This window comes from Bos javanicus, chromosome 27 (assembly GCF_032452875.1).
Source record: "Bos javanicus breed banteng chromosome 27, ARS-OSU_banteng_1.0, whole genome shotgun sequence".
Classification (NCBI taxonomy): Eukaryota; Metazoa; Chordata; class Mammalia; order Artiodactyla; family Bovidae; genus Bos; species Bos javanicus.
The window spans coordinates 34,062,147-34,086,609 of NC_083894.1; the positions used below are offsets into that span (position 1 = coordinate 34,062,147).

Consider the following 24,463-nt stretch of genomic DNA (forward strand, 5'->3'; position numbering starts at 1 on the left):
CATGTTTTCCTAACGCTGACCGTCTGTCAGTGGGTGGGTGATGTGTCTTGTCAGTCTAACCCCGTTCTGGGTGTTACTGGTTTCATGAGGTGGGTCCCTGGGAGGGCGGGGGAGGGGGGGGCGTCGGGGAAGGGCCGAGGACATGTCTCCATCTCCTGGGACTGGACGGGATGGGTTGAAAGGGGGGTTACAGGGCGTGTGTGGAAAGGGCTGCCAGGCTCTGCCCCTTAAAGTCAGGGGCTGGCGAAGGCAGCACTCCAGTCCGGAGACTGCTGCTCATCTGAGAGGGTCCAGAGGGAAGGTGGGAGGCGAGTAGGATGACCAGACCCCTGCAGCGGCCTGCCGGGCTCGGACCCTTCGTTCTGCTGTGGCTGCTGCTGCCCGCGCCAAGTGGGCGCGGGGTCCAGGCCGGACGGGCCTGGCCCGTGCCGCGCTGCCCAGCGGCCTGCGAACCCACGCGCTGCCCCCCGCTGCCCCGGTGCTCGGTGGGGACCGCGCCGGTGCTCGACCGCTGCGGGTGCTGCCGGGTCTGCGCCGCGGCCGAGGGCGAGGCTTGCGGCGGGCCGCTGGGCCGGCCGTGCGCCCCGGGACTGCAGTGCCTCGCGCCGCGCGCGCCCCGGCTCCTCGGCGGCCGCCCGCTGGGCACCTGCGGCTGCCCGGCGGCGGGGGCGACAGTGTGCGGCAGCGACGGGCGGACCTACCGCAGCCTGTGCGCGCTCCGCGCCGAGAACCGCGCCGCGCGCCTCCGTGGTGCGCTCCCGGCAGTGCCGGTGCAGAAGGGGGACTGTGGGGACCCAGGTGAGCCGCGGGCGCGCTCTCGGCGCCCCCTTCTCGCTTCTTTAACCAGTGAGTTCCCGTCGCGGGGTTTGCAGCCGGCTCCTCCCGGCTGCTTTGCCAAAGGGAGTCAGTGCCTCCGAGCTCCCGATTTTATTCCCTCCTTAAGTGTGGCGGCTCAGGGGTAAAGAATTCTCCTGCCAATGCAGGAGACGCAAGAGATGAGGGTTCGATCCCTGGGTGGGGAAGATCCCCTGGAGGAGGGCATGGCAACCCACTCCAGTGTTCTTGTCTGGAGAATCCCATGGACAGAGGAGGCCTGGTGGGCTACAGCCAATGGGGTAGCAAAGAGTCGGACACGACTGAGCACGCATGCTCCTGAAGTTTGGTGTCTGCTTACCGGCTCCCATGTGGTTGCTCCCCAATTTCCTCCCCATAGCTGTTGACCACCGTCTTCCCTTTTAAGTAATTTCCCAATCAGGATGACAGGTCTGGTCTCCTCAAGGTGTATCCTCATGGGGGAGACGGTAGAGAGGAAAGGGAGGGAAACGGGAGAGAGGACGGGAGATTTAAGAGGTGATACTCCATGCGGCCAGGCAGCCAGGGTCCTACTCCTCCAACCCCTGCCCCAAGAATAAAGCATCTCTTCGCAGGGACCGGAAGTGCAGGCTGGCTCAGGAACAAGTTCAACTTCATCGCCTCAGTGGTGGAGAAGGTGGCCCCGTCCGTGGTCCATTTACAGCTGTTCCGCAGGTAAAAGGGGTCTGAGGAGGAAGCTAGAATCCTGGGCTAAGTTTCCTGAGAGCCTCTCTGCTCCATCCGCCCCCCCTCCCCCGCCCCAACTCCCACCGCATCCGCCCTTCCAGCATCAGTTAGTTCTCCCAGCATCACTCAGTCTTAAAAACCGCCCTGAGAAAATCAAGGGGCTCAAAGACCTTGTATAATCTGTTGGTCGTTTCGCCAAAAAGCCCTAGTCATAAGGATTCCTACTTGCAAACCTGAGCTATTTCTCTCCCTCAGACAAATTCGAGGTCAAATGCAAGAGCCAGGAGGCTTCTCGATGGTGATCTTGCCTGGCATCTTCTGCATGAAAGGAATCCCAGACCCAGAGGGCAAGAGAAACTTGTCATATGTCAGTTCTAGGCCAGTTCGGAGTGGAAAATAGGCAGGGACCAGACTTCTCTGGCTCCCTCCTTTCTTGGGTGCTGGATAAAGTGGCACTAGATCCACTTTTGCCCCCAGGATTGGGTTTAGTCGCTGAGTCGTGTCTGACTCTTTTGCGACCCCATGCCGGGCTCCTCTGCCTGTGGGATTTCTCAGGCAAGAATATTGGAGTGGGTTGTCATTTCCTTCTCCACGATTAGGTTAGTCCTCTTTGAAGCAGAGGACAGCTACTTTGAGCAGCAAGACGGGGGCATTCCTGGAAAAGGAGAATTGGAATCAGCTCTCAGTCCTGTTCCTAAGGGATGGCCAGGGCACTGAACACACAGAGTCCGGTTAACGTGGAGAGAATGGAAACAGGGAGAAGTACAATGTCTGAGGAAGCTAGAGTGAGAGAATGTTTGATAAACGCCAGGTTTCTCATGCTTCCAGATTACAGCGGATGCCCTGATTTGCCTGCCCTTGGCTTATGCTATTGTCTTGCTGAGACAGGTCACCTCTCGGCAGTGAGGATGTTCCTGTGTCCAGTGCCTCTGGGTTCATAGTGTCTGAGGATGGGCTCATTGTTACCAACGCCCACGTCCTCACTAACCAGCAGCGGATCCAGGTGGAGCTGCAGAGTGGGGTCCAGTATGAAGCCACCGTCAAGGACGTTGACCATAAACTGGATCTTGCCCTGATCAAGATTGAGCCAAATGTGAGTCTGCGTATTTGGGGATTTTCATCAACTTGCTGGTCTTTTCTTCCCCACCCGATCACACATCTTTTCTTCTTGCTATATGTTTCCTTCGTCTCCCACCCCTGTTCTCTTTCTTTCTGTTCGTCACTCCTTTTTTTTAATTTTTTCCCATGCCCATCTGTCCATCCCTAGCAATTTCTATTAACTACACAGCTGTCTTTTTTTCTCCTTCAGTTCCTTCTCCAACAGAGCCTGCTTCTGGGAAACTTATTTCTCTGCTGTCTTAGAACACCAGACATGACTGTAGTGGATTCCAAGCTGCTAAGATGTGCTTTGAGTTCCTTCTATGCAAAGTGGTCCACATCCCGGCAGTACTGACATCATCTGAGAAGTGTTTAGACAACTCAGATCGACTGAATCAGAACCTGCCTTTTCTTTTTTTTATTTTATTCACCTCTATAATCCTATGGTACTATGCTCTCTTTTATTTTCTTTCTCTTTAGTTTTTTTTTTAAATTTTATTTTATTTTTAAACTTTACAAGTTGTATTAGTTTTGCCTGCGGCAAAGTCAATCAGCTATTTGTGTACGTACATCCCCTCCATCAGGAGCCTCCCTCCCACTCCCTCCACCGTCTCACCCCTCTAGGTCATCACAGAGCACCGAGCTGAGCTCCCAGTGCTATGCCACAGCTTCCCACTAGCTCTCTCTTTCACACATGGCGGTGTGTATGTGTCAGAGCTGCTCTCCTGATTCGTTCCACCCTCTCCTTCCCACCCTGTGTCCACATGTCCATTCGCTACGTCTGTGAGAACCTACCTCTTCGTATGATTCCCAAGAGGTTCATGTGCACAGTTAAAGAGAAAGACTGCTTTGGGTGACCTCCTTTCTGTTCATGGCTTGTTAACTTTGCAAACTTGTGAGCTGGATTCAGGCTGAGTAAACTGCTAACATCGGTTTATATTTCATCAATTAACTTCACTTTGTTTACTTATCATTTCTACAAGCAGTGATTGTATATTTTAGAGATCGTCTGATCATCTTAACAAGTGAGAGTCTGGTGTAGTCGGAGTGTAAGGAAGAAGCCTCAGGCAGTTGTAGAACCGAGGTGTGTGGTCGATTCTTAGATTCTGGGTGCTAAAATGGTAGTGCCCGTGTCATTTATATGTTATACACAAACGCTGATTGAGTCCATTCTTGATTTATCCATCTCATCCCTCCTCACCCACATACAGACTGACCTCCCTGTATTGCTGCTGGGAAAGTCATCTGACCTGCGAGCTGGCGAGTTCGTGGTGGCCTTGGGGAGCCCGTTTTCACTGCAGAACACAGTGACGGCAGGAATTGTCAGCACCACCCAGCGAGGGGGCAAAGAGCTTGGGCTGAAGGATTCAGACATGGATTATATCCAGACGGATGCCATAATTAATGTAAGTCACGGGGGTGGCTGTCCTCAGCCTGTAAGATGCAGTGGCCAGTAAGATCTCACTGGCAATGCAGTGAGAAGAACACTTCAGGGTACCTTTGTTTCCCTTCGGCCTTTCAGGGATGTCCAGAGATCAGGTCTACCCTCGTGGGAGGGCTGGAGTGCCATGCTGTTAGAGGTCAGCCTGTGAGATGTGATAACTGGCATCCACGATACTGGATGGTCTCTTAGGGTCTGTCACAGAGGTCACCACTGCCATAGGAAGTGGTGGTCCCCTTGCTGTTGTTCTTTTTTTTAATTTTAAGATATTCGTTTATTTGTTTATTTATTTATCTATCTGTCTGAGTCTTAGTTGTGGCCCTTCGGATCTAGTTGGGGCATGTGGAGTCTAGTTCCCTGACGAGGGATGGAACTGGGCCCTCCTGCCTTGGTAGTGCAGAGTCTTAGCCTCTGGACCACCAGGGAAGTTCCCTCTCCCTATCGTTCTTTACCTGCACTGATTTCGGAATTGATGATGATGCAGCTTGCCTTTGCCTGCCCTGCGGGAACAGGGGCTCACTAGAGCAGGCTGCTTTTGATAAACCTCTTTAGGGACTATGTAGATGTGACCAGGAAAAAAGTACTGATGGCTTTTTCCAATTCTGTCTTCAGCACGGGAATTCTGGGGGGCCTCTAGTGAACTTGGTAAGTAGCCACTTTATTTGTTGCCTCACACCTCTTCCTGGCTTTCAGAGACTTGACATTTCATGGTGCAGATGGCCATGTTGCTCCTGTGTGGAGACGTGTGGTCTGGTGCTTTTCTATTACTGCACTGTAAGTGAAGAGTTAGGAAAATTTCAGATCTACGATGGGTTTGTCATCCTGGTGTGTGAGCTCATCCAGTTGAGGGTGCCAGAGTTTCCTTCACACCTACTTACATCTCTTCCACGTGTTCTCTGCTTTCCTTGGGTACTTAACAAAAGTCCTGGGTACTAAACCCAAATTATGTCAAACGACCACTGTACTGTGGAATGTATATCCCTGATGACCTCCTGCTTCCACATGTGAAGAACTAACTCTCACCCCAAAATGCTAATTTAGTATTGACCTGCGTAGAGACGATAAAGGCATCAACAACATTGCTCTCTCATGTATTTAATTCTTAAATTTTAATCAACATCCCTGGTGGCAATGCCAGGGTTTCCAGTTGCTCAAATACATGTGGCAACGTGAGAGGCCAGTGCTGTCTGAAACACAGCCTGTGACCGTGGCCTCTGAGTCCCTTTGAGTGGGTCGTTTTTGGTTCCTCTTTACATGCTACATTTGCTTGTAGGAGGATGCCTTGGGTGTGAAATCACTGAGCACTTTTTACTTATAACATTGCACGTGGTTTGGGGCCTGCTTTTTCCAGTAGACAATGAATTTACTAGAGCGGAGATGAAATGCTGAATTTCAAGTCACACTCCAGACCTATTGAATTATAATCTGTATTTCAGTGTGATAGGAAGTCTTTTTTTTTTTTCTCCTGCCCATTACGTAACAAAAGCTAAGGGATGATGAAATTCAGAAAAAGTATTTCCCACTTCATAATTTATGTTTAGGGGAGCTTTGTTCCTAAGGTCAATTTGCTGAATCTTCTGAATAGTTTCATTGAAGTGTGACTGAAAGTCAACAGCTTTTTGCCTTTTCCATGTTTATTTTTAGTCTCATTTAAGGAATGGAAAGGCATATATTCCTTATCCTCATATCTGTGTTGAAATATAAACTGTGGCTCACTTTGAAAAATCAATGTAATTTGAGCAAGAAAAAAAAAAGTGAGCTCAGGATTAAAACCCCAAACTCCTCAGCAGGAATCTGTACTGGAGTAGGCCCCCTCTGTAACCCGCCACACTGCTGGTCCTCTAAGATGCCACCTGCTGCTCCACCCTAAGCATCCCTAAGCTCTCTCCTTCCTTTGCCTGTTCAGTCTGCACAGCTGGGCAGCTGAGCGATGTCCCCTCCTTTGGCAGGATGGTGATGTGATTGGCATAAACACACTGAAGGTGACTGCAGGAATCTCCTTTGCAATTCCCTCGGATCGCATTCGGCAGTTCTTGGCCGAATTCCATGAGCGCCAGCTGAAAGGTAAGGGGAGTTGGTTCGGACTTTTCTTCCCCTCCAGGCTTCCTGGTGACTCAGATAGTAAAGAATATGCCTGCAATGCAAGAAACCCAGCTTTGATCCCTGGGTCAGGGAAGATTCTTGCCTGGAGAATTCCATGGACAGAGGAGTCTGGCGGGCTACAGTCCATAGGGTTGCCAAGAACTGGATGTGACTGAGCAACTAAGGCTCTTGAGAAACCTATATGTAGGTCAGGAAGCAACAGTTAGAACTGGACATGGAACAACAGACTGGTTCCAAATAGGAAAAGGAGTGCGTCAAGTATTGTCACCCTGCTTATTTAACTTATATGCAGAGTTCATCATGAGAAATGCTGGGCTGGAAGAAGCACAAGCTGGAATCAAGATTGCTGGGAGAAATATCAATAACCTCAGATATGCAGATGACACCACCCTTATGGTAGAAAGTAAAGTGGAACTAAACAGCCTCTTGATGAAAGTGAAAGAGGAGAGTGAAAAAGTTGGCTTCAGTTCAGTTCAGTCACTCAGTCGTGTCCGGCTCTTTGTGACCCCATGAATCGCAGCACACCAGGCCTCCCTGTCCATCACCAACTCCTGGAGTTCACTCAAACTCATGTCCATCGAGTCGGTGATGCCATCCCACCATCTCATCCTCTGTGGTCCCCTTCTCCTCTTGCCCCCAATCCCTCCTAGCATCAGTCTTTTCCAATGAGTCAACTCTTCGCATGAGGTGGCCAAAGTACTGGAGTTTCAGCTTTAGCATCATTCTTTCCAAAGAACACCCAGGACTGATCTCCTTTAGAATGGACTGGTTAGATCTCCGTCCAAAGCGCAACATTCAGAAAACAAAGATCATGGCATCTGGTCCCATCGCTTCTTGGGAAATAGATGGGGAAACAGTGGAAACAGTGGCTGACTTTATTTTTTTGGGCTCCAAAATCATTGCAGATGGTGATTGCAGCCATAAAATTAAAAGACGCTTACTCCTTAGAAGGAAAGTTATGACCAACCTAGACAGCATATTCAAAAGCAGAGATGTTACCTTGCCAACAAAGGTCTGCCTAGTCAAGACTATGGTTTTTCCAGTGGTCATGTATGGATGTGAGAGTTGGACTGTGAAGAAAGCTGAGCACCAAAGAATCGATGCTTTTGAACTGTGGTGTTGGAGAAGACTCTTGAGAGTCCCTTGGACTACAAGGAGATCCAACCAGTCCATCCTAATGGATATCAGTCCTGGGTGTTCATTGGAAGGACTGATGCTGAAGCTGAAACTCCAATACTTTGGCCACCTCATGCGAAGACTTGACTCATTGGAAAAGACTCTGATGCTGGGAGGGATTGGGGGCAGGAGGAGAAGGGGACGACAGAGGATGAGATGGCTGGATGGCATCACCAATTCTATGGACATGAGTTTGGGTGAACTCTGGGTGTTGGTGATGGACAGGGAGGCCTGGCGTGCTGTGATTCATGGGGTTACAAAGAGTCGGACACGACTGAGCGACTGAACTGAGCAACTAACACTTTCACTTTTCACCTTTTTCTTCCCCTCCAGTGCTTTTCAGGAGCCCTCAAAGGCCTTACCTGTGGTGGAGACACTCCTTTGAGTACTGCAGAAGAGAGAGTCATGTTTCATGTTAGACCCGACTCCGATCACAGTGGGGCCAGGCAGCAATACTGGGGGCCAGGCACAAGGCCTGGCGTGAGGTGTACCCAGAAATATTCGGATTGAATTGCTGTGGAAAGGAAAGCCTGGGGCTGGAGGTGGGGCGGTGAGCCTGCGCTAATGACGAAGGTTCTCTGAAGCACGTTTGTCTTGGCTGACAGCCTGAGAGGGCAGTTATAATTGGAAGGAATATTCTGTGACTCCGGGTCTTTTAAGCTCTGCCAAAAGGAGAGAGGTCTTGTTGTCAGTAACACATTATAATTTTCCTTTCCAGGAAAGGCTCTCTCACAGAAGAAATATCTGGGTCTGCGCATGCTACCCCTCACAATGAAGTAAGCACAGGCTTGACTATGTCTGGGTTGTATTTCAGAAGCAAAAGTTACAGATAGAGAGTCTGAACGGGGAAGGTAGAGGATGTGGTCAGCAGTGGATGAATCACCTACCACTTGTCATGGAGTCGGTGACCGCGTCTGCCGGCACCAACGCACTGTACTTTCCACGGGACTCTTTCACTTGTGGCTGTATTTTTTTAATTTACTTTCCTTTTGGCTGCACCACGTGGCACATGGGATCTTTGTTCCCCGACCAGGGATTGAACCTGTCCCCCTTGCAGTGGAAATTCAGAGTCTTAACCACTGGACAGTCAGGGAAGTCACACTAGGGCCACACTTTATAACGTCCAGTGGTTCTAGGCTTTGGCACCGAGAATCAGGGGAAGAATGACTGTGGCCCTGTGACCAGCTAGATGGTGTCCTTGTCCCCTGGGTGTGAGCCTTGGGCAGAGCAGAGAGTCCCCGCTGAGAGCTAGGGGTGGGCCAGAGCTAGTTCACTGTGCTTCCTAACCTCCTGGGGAAACTCTTGTCTCTCTTCCTAGTCTGCTTCAAGAAATGAAAAGGCAAGATCCAGAATTCCCTGACGTGGCTTCTGGGGTTTTTGTACATGAGGTGATTCAAGGAACAGCTGCTGAAAGGTAAGAGCAGTGCAGGCCCCAGCCCAGGCTCCTCCCTTCTCACTAGATGTGTCCCGTGGTAAACGTGTGTAGGATCCAGGGTCCTGTCCCGTACTGTGGGCTCCACCTGCAGAGGCTACTGAACACCTGAGGGGTGTGACCGACTGCATTTTACGTTTTCTGCATGCTTGCATGCTAAGTCGCTACAGTCCTCTCCGGCTCTTTATGACCCTGCGGACTGCAGTCCACCAGGCCCCTCTGTCCATGGGATTCTCCAGGCAAGAATACTGGAGTAGGTTGCCATTTCCTTCTCCAGGAGATCTTCCCAAGCCAGGGATCAAACTTGCTTCTCTTAAGGTCTCCTGCATTGGCAGGTAGGTTCTTTACCTCTAGCCACCTGGGTAACCCCATTTTGCATTTTACTTAATTTTAATTGATAACTGAATTAAAACAAAACAGAACAGAAGCAATGTAAAATGTTTTCCCATGAAGCATACCTTTTTTTGTTGTTGTTCTGGGAAGATTGCATTTTACTTTAATAACTGCACTGTGGAAGAAATTATCATCAGGTATACGCTGTTTCTCAGAGAAGGAAATGGCACCCCACTCCAGTACTCTTGCCTGGAAAATCCCATGGACAGAAGAGCCTGGAAGGCTGCAGTCCATGGGGTTGCTGAGGGTCAGACACGACTAAGCGACTTCACTTTCACTTTTCACTTTCATGCATTGGAGAAAGAAATGGCAACCCACTCCAGTGTTCTTGCCTGGAGAATCCCAGGGACGGGGGAGCCTGGTAGGTTGCCGTCTATGGGGTCGCACAGAGTCGGACACGACTGAAGCAACTTAGCAGCATATGCTGTTTCTAGAAGATTTCAAAGAGTGTAAAATATGTATAATAATTATTAAAATATGACATGTTAAAATGATATTTTATATATACAGCTAAGACATTAAAGTACATTTTTATATGTTAGTTCCATCTGTTTAAAAATTAGAGAAAAACTTTTTTTTAATGTGGCTACCAGTTCACATAAATTTAAACTAATTTTGCTAGAATTGCCAAATCTACTCTTTTGCTACCTTACTTAATAAGAATCAGAAGAATCTGGAGGGTTAGGAGTTTAGGAACATATTCTAGGTACTTTGAAATCCTGGATGACACTAATCAGTTCTCTGACACTATCAGAGGCCAGCACTAAACAAGTACATAAAGTGAATAAAGCAAAGGCTAGAGACATTTTGAGAGATTTCCAGTAACTACTGAGAGAAAAGATGACTCGGTCTACAGTTATTCTCCTGGTCTCTCTCTTATGCTTCTTGCATATCCTTCCCTCACCATTTTTGTTTTTTTAAGGGCTCAACAGTCTGCTTAGATTATGTTAACCCTTTTCATAGGGCAAGAATCTATAGGGTACTAACTGTTCAGAACAGCTAAGTGTTAGGCTTCCAGTTACTATATTTGACTTGCCATTGGCTTTTCTAGGCTTTCTGGGTCCCTGCCCCCACTTATTTTTAACTTCTGGTTCAAGGCCAAAGCTATTTCTTTCAGCTCTTCAGTCCTTGCTCCTCAAAATTTGGTCTGTAGACCAGCAACAATGGCATTAGCCAGAGCTTTTTAGAATGACAGGAGTACCGCTGGAAAAGAATTTGAAAAAGAATAGATACGTGTCTAGGCGTAACTGAATCACTTTGCTGTACACCAAAACTAACACAACATACTCCAATATAAAATAAAAAGTTTAGAAAGAATCAGAATCTGCTTTTTAAATAAGATCTTCAGGGGATTCAGGTGCACGTTACACGGTGGGAAATGCTGCTGCCTTGAAGTCTCTGATAAACTGGAAATCTTCCTGGTGTCACCCACTTATAATAGTGATTACACTTCCGGTAATAACAGCTGGCATTTATCAACCACTTACTGTGTCAGGCATCATTTAAAGGGTCTGAGGGCCTAGAGGAGCTATCCCACATTGAAGGTCAGGAAGGGCGGTGGTGAGGAGATACCCCTCGTCCAGGGTAAGGAGCAATGGCTGCGCTTTGCTGGAGCAGCCGTGAAGAGATACCCCACGCCCAAGGTAAGAGAAACCCAAGTAAGACGGTAGGCATTGCAAGAGGGCATCAGAGGGCAAACACACTGAAACCATACTCACAGAAAACTAGTCAGTTTAATCACACTAGGACCACAGCCTTGTCTAACTCAATGAAACCAAGCCATGCCCATGGGGCAACCCAAGACGGGCGGGTCATGGTGGAGAGGTCTGACAGAATGTGGTCCACTGGAGAAGGCAATGGCAAACCACTTCAGTATTCTTGCCTTGAGAACCCCATGAACAGTATGAAAAGGCAAAATGATAGGACACTGAAAGAGGAACTCCCCAGGTCAGTAGGTGCCCAATATGCTACTGGAGATCAGTGGAGAAATAACTCCAGAAAGATGAAGGGATGGAGCCAAAGCAAAAACAATACCCAGCTGTGGATGTGACTGGTGATAGAAGCAAGGTCCGATGCTGTAAAGAGCAATATTGCATAGGAACCTGGAATGTCAGGTCCATGAATCAAGGCAAATTGGAAGTGGTCAAACAAGAGATGGCAAGAGTGAACGTCGACATTCTAGGAATCAGCAAACTGAAATGGACTGGAATGGGTGAATTTAACTCAGATGACCATTATGTCTACTACTGTGGGCAGGAATCCCTCAGAAGAAATGGAGTGGCCATCATGGTCAACAAAAAAGTCCGAAATGCAGTACTTGGATGCAGTCTCAAAAACAACAGAATGATCTCTGTTCATTTGTAAGGCAAACCATTCAATATTACAGTAATCTATGTAAAACTATGTAAATATGTAAAACTATGCCCCAACCAGTAACGCTGAAGAAGCTGAAGTTGAACGGTTCTATGAAGACCTACAAGACCTTTTAGAACTAACACCCAAAAAAGATGTCCTTTTCATTATAGGGGACTGGAATGCAAAAGTAGGAAGTCAAGAAACACCTGGAGTAACAGGCAAATTTGGCCTTGGAATACGGAATGAAGCAGGGCAAAGACTGATAGAGTTTTGCCAAGAAAATGCACTGGTGATAACAAACACCCTCTTCCAACAACACAAGAGAAGACTCTATACATGGACATCACCAGATGGTCAACACTGAAATCAGATTGATTATATTCTTTGCAGCCAAAGATGGAGAAGCTCTATACAGTCAGCAAAAACAAGACCAGGAGCTGACTGTGGCTCAGACCATGAACTCCTTATGACCAAATTCAGACTTAAATTGAAGAAAGTAGGGAAAACCACTAGACCATTCAGGTATGACCTAAATCGAATCCCTTATGATTATACAGTGGAAGTGAGAAATAGATTTAAGGGCCTAGATCTGATAGATAGAGTGCCTGATGAACTATGGAATGAGGTTCGTGACATTGTACAGGAGACAGGGATCAAGACCATCCCCATGGAAAAGAAATGCAAAAAAGCAAAATGGCTGTCTGGGGAGGCCTTACAAATAGCTGTGAAAAGAAGAGAAGTGAAAAGCAAAGGAGAAAAAAAAGATATAAGCATCTGAATGCAGAGTTCCAAAGAATAGCAAGAAGAGATAAGAAAGCCTTCTTCAGTGATCAATGCAAAGAAATAGAGGAAAACAACAGAATGGGAAAGACTAGGGATCTCTTCAAGAAAATCAGAGATACCAAAGGAACATTTCATGCAAAGATGAGCTCGATAAAGGACAGAAATGGTATGGACCTAATAGAAGAAGATATTAAGAAGAGATGGCAAGAATACACAAAGAACTATACAAAAAAGATCTTCACGACCCAGATAATCACGATGGTGTGATCACTGACCTAGAGCCAGACATCCTGGAATGTGAAGTCAAGTGGGCCTTAGAAAGCATCACTACGAACAAAGCTAGTGGAGGTGATAGAATTCCAGTTGAGCTATTTCAAATCCTGAAACACGATGCTGTGAAAGTGCTGCACTCAATATGCCAGCAAATTTGGAAAACTCAGCAGTGGCCACAGGACTGGAAAAGGTCAGTTTTCATTCCAATCCCAAAGAAAGGCAATGCCAAAGAATGCTCAAACTACCGCACAATTGCATTCATCTCACACGCTAGTAAAGTAATGCTCAAAATTCTCCAAGCCAGGCTTCAGCAATATGTGAACCGTGAACTTCTTGATGTTCAGGCTGGTTTTAGAAAAGGCAGAGGAACCAGAGATCAAATTGCCAACATCTGCTGGATCATCGAAAAAGCAAGAGAGTTCCAGAAAAACATCTATTTCTGCTTTATTGACTATGCCAAAGCCTTTGACTGTGTGGATCACAAGAAACTGTGGAAAATTCTGAAAGAGATGGGAATACCAGACCACCTGATCTGCCTCTTGAGAAATTTTTATGCAGGTCAGGAAGCAACAGTTAGAACTGGATATGGAACAACAGACTGGTTCCAAATAGGAAAAGGAGTTCGTCAAGGCTGTATATTGTCATCCTGTTTATTTAACTTATATGCAGAGTACATCATGAGAAACTCTGGACTGGAAGAAACACAAAGTGGAATCAAGATCAAGATTGCCGGGAGAAATATCAATAACCTCAGATATGCAGATGACATCACCCTTATGGCAGAAAGTGAAGAGGAACTCAAAAGCTTCTTGATGAAAGTGAAAGTGGAGAGTGAAAAAGTTGGCTTAAAGCTCAACATTCAGAAAACAAAGATCATGGCATCCGGTCCCATCACTTCATGGGAAATAGATGGGGAAACAGTGTCAGACTTTATCTGGGGGGGCTCCAAAATCACTGCAGATGGTGACTGGAGCCATGAAATTAAAAGACGCTTACTCCTTGGAAGGAAAGTTATGACCAACCTAGATAGCATATTCAAAAGCAGAGACATTACTTTGCCAACAAAGGTTCGTCTAGTCAAGGCTATGGTTTTTCCTGTGGTCATGTATGGATGTGAGAGTTGGACTGTGAAGAAGGCTGAGTGCTGAAGAATTGATGTTTTTGAACTGTGGTGTTGGAGAAGACTCTTGAGAGTCCCTTGGACTGCAAGGAGATCCAACCAGTCCATTCTAAAGGAGATCAGCCCTGGGATTTCTTTGGAAGGAATGATGCTAAAGCTGAAACTCCAGTACTTTGGCCACCTCATGTGAGGAGTTGACTCATTGGTAAAGACTCTGATGCTGGGAGGGATTGGGGGCAGGAAGAGAAGGGGACGACAGAGGATGAGATGGCTGGATGGCATCACTGACTCGATGGACGTGAGTCTGAGTGAACTCCGGGAGTTGGTGATGGACAGGGAGGCCTGGTGTGCTGCGAATCATGGGGTCTCAAAGAGTCGGACACGACTGAGCGACTGATCTGATCTGATCTGATGTACTTGTTCAAGCCCCCAGTAATTTGGGGATATAGGTGTTATTTTACAGAGGCAGCAAATGGGGTGCAGAGGTTAATGACCTTGGAAGTTACATACTGTGTCAGTCAGAAGGCAGGGATGTGGGACCTGGCTTGGCCCCTGGATTATCTTACTCTTGCGGCTGCTGTTATTGTTTCTGAGAGACAGAGTGGCTGGCAAGAAGATGGGTTTTCAAGTCTGAAACATCCAGGATGAAATCCTGCTTTAGCTTCTTACAAGCTGATAGTCATGGGGGAAGCTCTCTTATTTGTCTGAGCCCCAGTTCCCCATATTTGATGCATAGTTTGCATCCAGTAATACTTTACAGATTTCTTTTTCTACTTACAGAACTATTGTGAATTAACTTCTTTCTTTGTGCACCATACCAGGCACCAACCCCTCCACCTACACACTGCCCCCACCTCGCTCCCCCCTCCCCGCCCCCCCCACCCTGCAACTGCCCTTGTTCTCAAGGTTTTCTCTGCTTTTAGCTCTACCCTTGAACTTCTCTTCATATGCACTTCCTTTAAATTTCTCTTTTCTTTTTTTAAAATAAACTCCACATACCCTGATAATCCTCCCACATTATCATTTCTTCCCTGGGCTTCTTAGCTTCCTATTCCTCACTCTTTTTACTTCTGTACCTGGCGGCTTATGAGATCTCAGTTCCCTGACCAGGGGTCTAATAACCTGCCCCCCTGGCAGTGAAAGCACAGAGTCCTAACCACTGGACTGCCAGGGAATCCCACCAATGCACCCCCCTCCCCAATTCCCTCAAATGGTGTCTCCTGTGGTCATTTGACTTCAAGCCTGTTTTTGACTTTAAGACAGATCGTCCACATGGCTATATATTTACTGTACTGTTTTATATCTGGAACCAGTTTTGTTTCTAGAACATATATTCTATGTGAAACAAATATGTTGGAGGCTGAAAATAATCACAACTTTGAGGGAAAGAAGCCTTAAATATTTAGAGCTTGGAGCTTCGTGATTGGTTTTTGACTTTCTGGAAATTGCTTCTGTAGTACAGCTCAGCATACCCTCCAGGTCCATAAATTGTAGGTGAAGGTGGGGCAGGTAAGTGGGCTGTCAACACCCCACTGATCAGAGTGTAATTGTCTGGAAAAATATGTATTGCTTGGGCTTTTCACGTTTATTGGTAAGGTTGAGGGTATGTTTCAGGTTAAGTGAGGTCAGGGATTAACAGAAAAGAAAAGCTCAACTTGCTATTTCAAACCAAATCTAACATATGGGAGGGGCAAATTTCATACATATGATTCTGGTGGAATATGAATTTTAGAAAGGTGAGTAGGGTTGTTGTTCTCCAGTGATTCTGTAGCATATACTAGAACAGCCCCCATATTTGGAAGTGAAAAGTGAAAGTGAAGTCACTCAGTTGTGTCCAACTCTTGCAACCCCATGGACGAACCTGCCAGGCTCTTCCAAAAATGGATTTTCCAGGTAAGAATTACTGAAGTGGGTTGCCATTTCCTTAGGATCTTCCAACCCAGGGATAGAACCCAGGTCTCCTGCATTGCAGGCAGACTCCTTACCATCTGAGCCACCAGGGAAGTGGCATATTTGGAAGGATGGAGGCTATTTCTGGTTCCCTGGTTTGCATGCTTAATGTCAGCACGATAGTAGTGCCTTAAGAGACAGACATTAAATTCTAGATGGGGGTTAAGTCAAACTCTTACAGTTTCATGGTCCTTTTTTCTCCCCTCCCAGCTCTGGGTTGAAAGACCACGATGTAATTGTCAGCATAAACGGACTGCCTGTCACCACGACAACCGATGTGATTGAAGCTGTTAAGGCCAATGATTCACTTTCCCTCCTGGTTCGTCGGAAAAGTCAAACTTTGATCCTGACAGTCACACCTGAGATAATCAATTAAAAGCCTTGCTTTAAAGATAAATTATCATCTAACAAAACCAAAGCTACATTACCTGGTTTGTATTGAGGATGTGCCAGTGATGGCAAAGGGTTTTAAGATCTCTTTCTTTTGAAGAAAAATGTGTGCTTTTAAAACACACATAAACACATTCCAGAACCATCAGGTTGGGGGTGTTACAACTGCTGCTGAGAAGCCTAAGGGAAGTAGAAGGACACGGTGCCAGGAAGTCTGGGGAGCTGATAAAATTTTATTTAACAACAGGAAACAACTGAAAACGGGCAGTTTCTAATTTATCCCGATGGAAGGACATTTTAGTACTATAAAACTTCTCTATAGCCATAAACTGGATATAACACCACACACACACACATACATACATCTATCTACCAATATTAAGAAACTGAATCCAGAGTGCAAAGGAAATCACATTTTTAATATTATTCCTTTACTCAAACAGTTTTTCAGGTTTCTCACATTTGGCCAGGGTTTGTAAATACAGAGGATGCTCATCACTTGGAAGTCACACTGAAACTAACAAATTTGGATGGTCACAGAGGAATATAGATTCTCAGGTTGTCAGCTAGCAGTGGAAACAACTCTGGTTCCCATCAGCTTTTCTGTGAGGAGGGCTTCTATAAAATATTCTATAAAATAGAAACTCTAATAATTTACAGACTTTTACCTCTTTACCCAAGTTCTTCCTGGAAACATTCATGATCAGTGATTTTGAGTCTGAAAGCTGCCACAGTTTATTTATTTTTTAAAAATAACTTTTGATGGGGTTTGTGAATATCTTTAAGTAATTTTTTTTTTTTTTTAAGTGTGAGATGAAGCAGGATTTGTGGTTTAAAGTAGTATCTTATTTGGGGCAGGATTTCAATTTTAGTTTTCCAGATTTTTCTTAAAAGTGAGTTTTTCTTTTTAAAAAGGGGCATCCTTGAACTCTCTTAAGTTCTATGCAGAAATTTTAAGTTTATGTGCATTTTTCTGGGGAGAAGGTTCAATTTCTTCAGGACCCGTAGCAATTTAAAATATACTGCTTTAGACTACAGAGATTATAAATAAGAATCTATCGATTTACAGTTACGAAGAAGTTGAGGTCAATGTGGTACAGAACTTTCAAGACAAAAGAGAATAATGTTTTCATTTTTACATAATTGACACCATTTAATACCATAAGAACAGCGGTCATATTAATCAGGGATAATAAAGCTGAAACTTTCAGGAAAACTGCTTCATAATGATAGAGAGTATCCAGTTATTTTAACTGGGATTCTTGGCTTTTATGTCAATTATTACGAGACTGAACTTTGAGCGGTTCTACCTTGATTGTTCCTAGAATTTATACATTGCCCAAATAGCAGGCTCTTCGTAAACCCCCTTTTTACTTTACACTTAACAGTTCTTTTCAACTCAGATTGTAAGGGATGGGAACTAAGTTTTAAAACCCACAAGTTTAGAACATTTTTTTTAATCCCCTGTGATGTGGGAACTTGAAAGCTTGGCTGTCTCTTTCCCTATGACTGACTGTTGTAGCCCACAGTGAGAAACTTTGGTACCATGCTTATTTTGACAAATGTGTTTGGTTTCTGTTTCCCACAAGTCACATCCTAATTCTATCTAGCACTCAGCAGTAATATTCTTTAAGGAAGAGTCTGTTTTTCTTTCCAAGGATGTGAGGCTCTTCATTTTATATTATGTAATCATGAAGAGGAGATTTAGAGTTATTTGTATGATTTTTTTTAATCTGTCTATAACACGGGCTTTCTAAATTGGTAAATGATACCTTTTCAATAGGAAAATTCTGCCAAGAGTATAGCTGAACCCAGACATGTCTGGAACTGTTGGCTTTCAAAACATAATTGGACATTAGAGGGAATTACTATACTGGATATATTGCCTCTCAGGAGTAATAATGATGAAACAATAGGGTTTATTAATAGGCTTATTTCAGATGCTCAGCTTTAAGCACAACAGATATTGAGTTTCATTCTACCTATTGAAAATACCCAAACAAGCGTTCCAGGTTGGCAACATTCATTCTGCAATTTAAATTCAGAAGGTCAGAATTTCAGAGTGTATTCAAATCGACTGCTGTTTCTACTTCTGCTGGACATTTTCGTTGGTTCAGCTTCTGATCTCCACTGCACGAAGGCTCAGGGTCACAAAGGCACAGGCCAAAAACATCCTGTTAGGTCCAACTGCTCCAAAGGGTTGATGACATAGCAGCACACAAAAATAAAGAATAAGGAGACACTTCTGCAGCATATAAGTTAATCACTATCCTTTATATTTTTGGTACATGAGGGAAGGTACAAACTTGATACCCACAATACTGTCTGCTTGTCATTTCTAGTCTGCAAGGTCAAATTTGGGTCGAACGTCACAGTCTGAAGCCACCTTCCTAACCAAAGCCATTCTCTCCAACGAGGGAAAATACTGGTCAGGCCTGATGTTGAGGAGTTCTGAGCCTGCAGAGATGAATCCAAGAGCCTTGCCTCTCTGGGCCACAACAGCAGCTCTTCTTAGTAAATGGTGCACCAATTGCTGCCGTCACTGGGCATCAGTCCTCCAGTGATCAGCAAAATAAGGTCAACAAACCACCAAATCCCAAGTCCTCCAAGGGTCAAGAGCTTCCCCACTGCTGTGCCAGTGTGTCCCAGGCAGAAACGATCTACTCCAAAACATCCCAGGAAGAAAGAGTAGAGCAAAGTGGTTATGAAGTAGTGTCCGGTATACCTAGACAGAAGGAATCAAGAGGAAGATGCTTACCACGTGAAAATAAAAACACTTAATGCTTTATTAGTGAATTTCACATAAGTGACAAGATGGGAAGACAGTCCCTCTGTGACTTCTTACCAAGCCCCTCTCCCCCAAAGGAAGATCTCTAGTTTGTCTAGATTCTCAAAAAGGTACTTGCTAAAGTACGGAGGGGGCTTCCCAGGTGGCGCTAGTGGTAAAGAACCTTCCTGCAATGTAGGAGACACAAGAGACATGGGTTCAATCCCTGAGTTGGGAAGATCCCCTGGAGGAGGGCATGGCAACCCACTCCAGTATTCTTGCCTGGAGAATCCCATTGACAGAGAAGCCTGGTGGGCTACAGTCCATAGGGTCGCAGAGTCGGACATGACTGAGCGACTCAGCACACACGCACACAAGGTATAGAGGACCCAGATGAACCAATACAGAGTTGGGCTGGATAAGAAACTACTAAGGACATTTACAGGACAGGTATCCTGCTTGGAGTGGTGTCTGGGCGCCCATCCCTTTCCTGCATAGGCTCTTATCCTGAGGGAGGATGCAGTTCTGAATGTATTTCTCTCATGAGGTGTTACCTTCCCTTAAATGAACACTGATCTCCACGCTCCTCTCCTGCTGTTTCATGGCACCCGAAAAATGGGACTTCTTGGAAGGACTTCTGTCTTACATACTGTGATGACATTCAATTGCAGATACTCTAATGGTATCACCTAACACAGTCACAAATCTCCATCAGCAAATGGTATACATAAGTTCTGTGCCTTCAAGTGGAGTTTACAGAAAGAACCCTAATTCGTTTTTTTAAAAGTTAATTAATTTTTGGCTGTGTCAAGTCTCAGTTGCGGCACGCGGGATCTTTGCTGTGGTGTGCAGGCTTCTCATTCTTAGCACGCGGGTTCAGTCGTTGTGGTGCGTGGGCTGAGCTGCTTCGCGGCAAGTAGGAGCTTAGTTGCTGGACTAGGGATCGAGTCCACATCCCCTGCATTGGAAGGTGGATTCTTAACCCCCGGACCACCAGGTAAGTCTCAATAACCCTAATTCTTCAAGATAATACTGCTTTTCAGGGAGGAAGGCCTGCACTTTTCATAATAAAATCTTTCCTCCTGAAATTCTACAGCTGTTTTCAAAGGATGTATGCCTATCGTAGGAGTTCTGAAGTTGGATTATCTGTTCTACCTCCTTCATTTTGTGGAGGGGACAGAGACTCTGGGTGCCCAGAGGTCCTTTAGCTGGTTGGTGAAAGGGACATTTAGAATTCACAGCCTCTGGCCTCCTGTCCAGTGTCCCCTACCTTATCACCCCATTGCTTGTGTGTGGAGTATGCACAGCAGTAATCATGCTGCCCCTTTAACACTTAAGGTAAAAGAAAAAAGTCAACATCAAGAGAGGACAGAACAGCCCTACCTCCATCTAAGTACCAGCTACTCCATGCAGACAGCACTTACTTTATACAAGGTTTGTTCTCTCGGAGGAAGGTCCTCGGGCTGGCACACTCAATTCCATCCAGGGCCCGGCACTGCACGCGAGTGTGCTCCACATCTCTGTAGGCCTGACCCCCAAACTGTGGGGTAACAACCACAACAGAACAAACAAACTAGCCAGAGCGAGCAACACAAAACATCTCTTCATATGAACTAACAAAAGCTGGCCCAGGACAATAACTATTCTAACGAAGGTGGGGGTAAAGCTGAGCTGAAGAGCGAGGAGTTTAGTGATCATACTTCAAGAGATTTTCAATGAGTCGATCCTAAATGGACATGGTTTTAAATAAATTCCCTTTCATTTTCTTTCCTTGTGACCACCTTCTTTGATAATATAGTACAGAAGTTTAAAATCAGTTTCACTAAATGCCATTTTGGATTAGCAGGACACAGTGCTTTAATTAATCCTACATTTACAGAAGAGAAGAGCACACGAGTGCATATTTGGGAATGGGTATTCAAAAAGTCAATGTGTAGAGACTATCATACAGAGTGAAGTCACAAAGAGAAAAATGTCGTGTATTAACACATACATGTGCAGTCTAGAAATGTGGTACCGATGAAGCTATTTTTAGGGCAGGAAGAGACACACAGATGCAGAGGATGGACTATGGATGTGGATGTAACGGCGGGAGGGGAAAGGAGAGGGAAGAACGAATTGAGAGAGCAGAACTGACGCACATACGCTACCAAGTGTAAAACAGCTAGTGGGAAGCTGCTGAATGGCACAGGGAGCTCACCTTGGTGCCTAGTGATGACTTGGGGGCGGGGGATGGGCGGTGGGCGGGAGGGAGGCTCAGGAGAGAAGGCGTATACGCATACATACAGCTGACTCACGCTGTTGTACAGCAGAAATTAAAACAACACTGCACAGCAATTACACTCCAATTAAAAAAAAAAGTCAATGTGTATTTGAGGTCTATTTTACATATATTATAAATGAACATCGTTAGGAAAGAACTCAGCATGTCAACTGACTCAGGACTTTATGCAGGTCTCGAAACTGTGATTTTCAGCTCACATCCATAGTAATGTAATACATCTATACGTAAGTTTAAATTCCAGCAAAACATTTCAGAAGACCTCCGACCCTTTGTGTAACTGAATTCTAGCAGAGGAAGCACAGCTGGGCATTCTCCACATCGGCACCTTATTAAGTACTTCACTACTGTTCTTGCTGGAACATTCCTCAAAGGGAAGTGGGTGGAACGTGAGGATGTTTACTCTTGCCCCTCCCTTGGGATTTGGGGGCCCAAATGCTGACAGTCCCCCAGGACTTCTGGGAGAAGTGACAGTCTGAGCATCTTGACAGGATCAACCCAGTGTTTTAATGAAAATGGGCAAAAGTAAGTATTGTATAGAGATCACTTATTTTTGCCTATTTTCATTAAACACTGGGTTGATCCTGTCAAGGTGCTCAGACCGATCTCTATATGATACTCTGGGCTTCCCTGGTGACTCGGTGGTAAAGAACCTCTTTGCCAATGTGAGAGATGAGGGTTCAATCCCTGTGTCAGGAAGACCCCCTGAAGAAGGAAATGGCAACCCACTCCAGTATGCTTGCCTGGGAATTCCCATGGACAGAGGAGCCTGGTGGGCTAGTCAATGGGGTTGCAAAAGAGTTGGTAACGACTTAGTGACTGAACATGAACATACAATGCTCACTCAAACTTTTATCAATAATTACCCATAGAACAAAATCTCATTGTATTGAAAATATTTCTTTACTTGTGATTGCAGCAAGAGTTGCCTTTTTGGCCTTCTTACTTTCAGGTTTATTTCCGTGTGTCTGATTTAGTAACAAAGAATATTTTCCCACAATTCTCTTATAGCTGACAATGTCTTGACTTGCATTATGCAGCATAATATAATGGTGAGTCCACAGAGAGGAGGAAGTATATGAACTTCGCTGGTTCTGGGGAGACTGACTAGGAAGCATGAGTCCAGCTTCAGGGATATTATTAATGGAACTGAAGGGCTTCTTTTCATTCTAAGAGGCCATTGTTATCCAAGGCTCCTTCTGAATGCTACAACCCCTTACAAAGACATATAATGATGAAAAGTTAAAGTGTTAGTCGCTCAGTGTGTCTGACTCTTTGTGACCCTGTGGGCTGTAGCCCACCAGGCTCCTCTGTCCATGGGGATCTCTAGGCAAGAATACTGGAGTGCGTTGCCGTTTCCTTCTCCAGGGGATCTTCCTAACCCAGGGATGGAACCTGGGTCTCCTGTGTTAGCAGGCGGAGTCTTTACCACTGAGCCACCAGGGAAGTATACTGATAGGCCTGATCTATTTCCTAAGGACGTGCTGGAAACTGCTTGCCTAGTGAAAAGAAAGGTCATTGGCAAGAGGAGCTTTGCCCCAAATGCATATGTAACAAAGATACTGTTGAATCCAGCATCAGTTTTAGAAATTGCATAAACCTTCCTTTTGCTCTTTCAGGAAAATACGTGCCTTGAAGGGTAGTCAGGGCTGATATCTGAGCTTCAAATCTGTCAATCACAATGGCCAAAGGAACTAAAGACAGATTGGTCTTTGCACCTGGGTAGTTTTGGCACAGAGCCTGCTTCTTTCTGAGAAGACTAAATGTCTTGTTCAGCCACTGACCCTGATCATGCTGGAAATTTTCAGTAACAGTCATTTCAATGAATTTTACAAAAATATAATTTCATACTCCTCATAGTTTTCTGTAATAGCATTTAGGCAATATTGTTTCTCTATGGAAGAGTTTGCTTATAAAACCAAACAAAAACCCACCTTGAGACAACCATAACCAAGTTCCTGGAATGCTGTTGTGTTTCCAACATGATCCACTGGGTCTTCACATTCTATAAATTCATCGGGTCTGTAAATCACCAGTAAGATCATCATTAAGGTCTTTCTAAATGGCTGTTTACAGGTATATAGTCATAACAGGCAAGAGACATTTCTGCAAATTTTCTGGGGGTTAATGTCCCTCTGAATCTTCCCCAAGACAAGAGATTCTGTCAATTAGGCTGAAGGACAGCAGGTCAAACAGCCATCCAATGACCCTTTGGTTAAGGCGGGGTGGGGATGAGGGGTGTTTCTGGTCCGTTTTCTACACCGATTCTACCTCTGCCAAGGCTTCATCTCTTCCCTAGGCAAACAGCCACAAGGCTATGGGGGCAAAATCCAGGCCAAAGGATTCCCAGCTCTCTTGCATTTTTCAAAAGCCTTTTCTTATTTGATTTAAAAGAGACATTAAAAGTTTTGACTTGGTTCTGCAACGCTAAGGTTACTGCTTTTATTTTTTTAAGGAGGTGCCACGTAGAGGAGAGTGATTTACTCCACTTGTGCACCACTCAGTACCAGCACGAACGAGGGTGTCTCCTTCTGTTAAAGGGAGCAGGTACAACCTTCCTCAGGCTATATAATGTCACTGTTTCCTAGTTCTCCTCTTTGGGGAGCCCAAAGGATCAGCCACCGACACAGAGGAGTTTTCCCCTGCAGGAGTGCGTTGAGTGAGAAACCTGTCATGGTTATTTTTCTCTCGCGTGTCGACGATCAGGTAGTTCCTCCAGGTGGAGAGGGACTGGGGGGCGCGGGGAAAGCAGCCTACCTCCTCCCGTCCCCCCGCACAACCCCCGTGTATCCCAGGGACCCCATCTTCATCTCCACCCGCCTCGACGACAGGGTAGCTTACAGGTAAGAGCAAAGGATGACTGGAGAGTGGGGGTCGCCATACTCCCAGCTCGCAGCGCCGGGGGAGCCCTCTGGGTGGGCGGCGCCAGCGGATGTGAGCTCGGGCTCGGCGGTGGCGTTGTGCGAGTGGCTCCGAGACACACAATGCAGCAGCAGTAGATTTCCCAGCAGCAGAGCCGCCTGGCCGCACAGAAGTAAGTAACTCACCGGGTAACCCCCCAGCACCATCTTCCCGGGCCCAGAGGCGGAGATCCGGCCTCAGACCCCCGGCCCCAAGCCAGCAACCGCGGACCCAAGCCCTGCCTGGTCAAGGCCTCTCCGCGGAGCCCCACGCCTCGATGCCAAACAGCCAATGGGAGCTCAGATTTTTACGTCCCGCCCAACTCAGACAGCCAATAAGGAAAGGCTGCGCAGGAGGCGGGCCTGCGTTTCGTTTCTGTGGGTCAATTCCGCTTCTGGGGCTCACGCTCCGCCTTCTTTTCCGTGACGAGTGCTTCTTCCAATAGGCTCCCTCGGCCCGCC

At 46.0% G+C, this 24,463-nt stretch overlaps 2 protein-coding genes across 2 annotated transcripts; one reads left to right on the forward strand and one right to left on the reverse strand.

The window, feature by feature from the left end:
- Nucleotides 1-110: 110 nt before the first annotated feature.
- HTRA4 (HtrA serine peptidase 4) lies at nt 111-18,739 on the forward strand. Its single transcript, XM_061404544.1, has 9 exons — nt 111-798; nt 1,428-1,527; nt 2,428-2,632; nt 3,849-4,043; nt 4,691-4,723; nt 6,028-6,142; nt 8,076-8,133; nt 8,676-8,771; nt 15,874-18,739. Exons 1-9 carry the CDS (start codon nt 318-320, stop codon nt 16,037-16,039), a joined length of 1,449 nt encoding a protein of 482 aa, XP_061260528.1. The 5' UTR covers nt 111-317; the 3' UTR covers nt 16,040-18,739.
- On the reverse strand, nt 18,309-24,288 carry TM2D2 (TM2 domain containing 2). The gene is made up of 4 exons (XM_061404549.1): nt 23,943-24,288; nt 23,036-23,123; nt 20,245-20,360; nt 18,309-18,778 (listed from the first exon to the last, which is right to left on the reverse strand). The coding sequence occupies exons 1-4, from the start codon at nt 24,167-24,169 to the stop codon at nt 18,565-18,567; spliced, it is 645 nt and encodes a 214-aa protein (XP_061260533.1). The 5' UTR covers nt 24,170-24,288; the 3' UTR covers nt 18,309-18,564.
- Nucleotides 24,289-24,463: the final 175 nt, after the last annotated feature.

Bases quoted from the DNA above. Each gene is read 5' to 3' on its own strand.
- TM2D2 (XM_061404549.1), bottom strand. From the start codon at position 24,169: ATGGTGCTGGGGGGTTACCCGGTGAGTTACTTACTTCTGTGCGGCCAG. The intron at 23,124-23,942 runs GTAAGCTACCCT...GGTGATTTACAG, and splicing joins GTCATCCTTTGCTCTTACCT to ACCCGATGAATTTATAGAAT. The intron at 18,779-20,244 runs GTAAGTGCTGTC...CCTTCTGTCTAG, and splicing joins GAGAACAAACCTTGTATAAA to GTATACCGGACACTACTTCA.
- HTRA4 (XM_061404544.1), top strand. From the start codon at position 318: ATGACCAGACCCCTGCAGCGGCCTGCCGGGCTCGGACCCTTCGTTCTG. The intron at 2,633-3,848 runs GTGAGTCTGCGT...ACCCACATACAG, and splicing joins TGATCAAGATTGAGCCAAAT to ACTGACCTCCCTGTATTGCT. The intron at 8,134-8,675 runs GTAAGCACAGGC...CTCTCTTCCTAG, and splicing joins ATGCTACCCCTCACAATGAA to TCTGCTTCAAGAAATGAAAA.